General features: G+C 46.0%; 1 protein-coding gene across 1 annotated transcript in view; it reads right to left on the bottom strand.

Annotated features, from left to right (window-relative positions):
• Positions 1–1,209: 1,209 nt before the first annotated feature.
• rrn3 (RRN3 homolog, RNA polymerase I transcription factor) overlaps positions 1,210–2,500 on the bottom strand; it is a 16,080-nt gene continuing 14,789 nt past the window's right edge. Inside the window, exon 17 of the mRNA XM_069175635.1 lies at positions 1,210–1,607. Within this exon, the coding sequence (XP_069031736.1) occupies positions 1,434–1,607 (174 nt within the window). The 3' untranslated portion in view covers positions 1,210–1,433. The remainder of the gene's footprint in view (positions 1,608–2,500) is intronic.

Raw genomic sequence — 2,500 nt, 5'->3', positions numbered from 1 at the left:
CTTTGATATTTCTTAGCGTGAAAGCAAAAAGCACTCCAGAAGAGTCCTGATCTGAATCCCATCAGGAGGCAGCCTTCAAACCTGCTTTAGAAGAGGGAACCAACTACCTGAATGACAGATACAGGAGTCATTCAAGGCAAAGCAGTCTGATTTTCATCAAATACGGACTAAAAAATGAAGGAAGCTGGATACTTTTGACAGCTTCAAGAGAAAATGTTGGGTTTCTATTATTTTAATGAAAATCCTGGACTTCATATTGTCACGACATGACTGAGCCACAGCTCTAGTTCAGAGCAGCGCTTTCTTTGATTTTGGAGAATTTTTGTGACAAGTCTGTCTTTGTCATTTTTAAGGTTTGGTTCAGGTTCATCTTCACCTTCATCTTCATCTGCACTCGTACACACGAGATACAAATAATATGAGCTCCGGATGACTAAACAGTGAAAATATGTTAAATGAGCGTCCAAAATGATTGAAGAGATTGTGATGTGGTTCATTCAGCTGCCTGTCTGTTGGTGTACACCAACAAAAAGTCGTTTTCAGGACAAACTTCTAACGGGTGAAACCAGAAGATCTCAGAAGCTGTCCTGGGAAAACGTTGGCCGTCAGCTGTTCTTCGTCAGCTGTTCTTCAAGTCCTTCGTTTGGCCAGAATCTGAGCCGTTCCAGCTAAATATCCCTAAAACCTGCTGGAGAAGGATGTGGCCTCGTTGGCCTCGTTGGCCTCCTTGACCTCGTTGGCCTCCTTGACCTCGTTGGCCTCCTTGACCTCGTTGGCCTCGTCAGGAATCCTTGGTAACGGGGTTTAAAGAAAAACAGAGCTGTATTCTGCGGCGCTTTGTGCACATGAACGTTTCCTCTGTACCAAAGTCATCTCCAAGACACTTCAACAAAAGCATTCTGTCTTTCGCTATGAGAAACTCAAACATGCTGCAGCATCTCATCGCTCACCCCAATAAACTCAACTTCTTAATCAAGAGGAGTTGTGATGAGCTGTGAATCAATTTCATGACTTTTTATTGTTGTTTCTGGGAAAGTTGTGTAGTTTTACTTTTTATAAAAGAACCTTAATAAATAAACAAATCAAATATTACCATCACAGTGTTTTACTGCTAAATCAAAACAATATAACTTCTCAAGCTCTGTTAAATTTGAGTTGCATTATCATCATCAATACAGAAAAACAGAAGCTGAAGCCCGTCGACGGGAGTTCATGGAGAACTGTTCATTTAAAAAGTAACATACTTTTTCAGAACATTTACTTGAATATGATTATCAGGAGTTGGGAAAGCATTTTCCTGGTACTGTTGCTTTCTTTGTTTTGGCACATGCCACCACGGCTTTTTACTGGTTTTAATCATGTTTACAAGTTTTAGAAATAAACAGACAAAAATGATTGTTCCAAAAGATACCAGTCACATCTCAGCCGGTCCGTCAGAACCGGACACCATGAGAGGCTAAAAGGGCCTGTGGAGGGCGATGGGGGGGGGAACCCACGCTACTTGGACTGCGGAGGTTGGAGTCGTAGGAGCTGGGTGTCATTCCCACCATGCCCTCGGTCTGCGGCGTCTCCCCACACAGGAAGTCGTCTTCGTCCTCCCTCGAACTCTAATAGAAGAAGAAACGACTTTAAAGACCCCCTTCAGTGAAAGTCATGTTTTTGTAACCTTGTTGAAATGTCCATGTGGTGTTTCTGTACACTACAAAACAGATTGTGTGCTGAATAAGCAGTCGATGCCGTTACGGAGAATTTCCAGTTTGGAAGGAGAGTGACAGTCGGACATGAACACAGATTCAGACAGGACTGAATCTGAATGTGGACGATGGACATAAAGGGGGTGAGATAAAGGGGGGTGGACATAAAGTGGGGTGGACATAAAGGGGGGTGGACATAAAGTGGGGTGGACATAAAGGGGGGTGGACATAAAGGGGGGTGGAGATGAAGGGGGGTGGAGATAAAGAAAGGGGGTGAAGATAAAGGGGGTGGAGATAAAGGGGGGTGGACATAAAGTGGGGTGGAGATAAAGGGGGGTGGAGATGAAGGGGGGTAGACATGGAGGGGGTGGAGATGAAGGGGGGTGGAGATAAAGGGAGGTGGAGATGAAGGGGGGTGGAGATAAAGGGGGTGGAGATAAAGGGGGGGTGGAGATAAAGTGGGGTGGAGATGAAGGGGGGTGGAGATAAAGGGGGGTGGAGATAAAGGGGGTGGAGATAAAGGGGGGTGGAGATAAAGGGGGATGGACATAAAGGGGGTGGACATAAAGGGGGGTGGAGATAAAGGGGGTGGAGATAAAGGGGGGTGGAGATAAAGTGGGGTGGAGATGAAGGGGGGTGGAGATGAAGGGGGGTGGAGATAAAGGGAGGTGGAGATGAAGGGGGGTGGAGATGAAGGGGGGTGGAGATAAAGGGGGATGGACATAAAGTGGGGTGGACATAAAGGGGGTGGACATAAAGGGGGGTGGAGATAAAGGGGGTGGAGATAAAGGGGGGGTGGAGATAAA

This window comes from Embiotoca jacksoni, unplaced genomic scaffold (assembly GCF_022577435.1).
Source record: "Embiotoca jacksoni isolate LCO1_2020_lvr unplaced genomic scaffold, fEmbJac1.0.p SCAF_69, whole genome shotgun sequence".
Lineage (NCBI taxonomy): Eukaryota > Metazoa > Chordata > Actinopteri > Embiotocidae > Embiotoca > Embiotoca jacksoni.
Note: the sequence above shows the minus strand (reverse complement) of the source record. Positions and strands in the feature narration are given on the sequence as shown.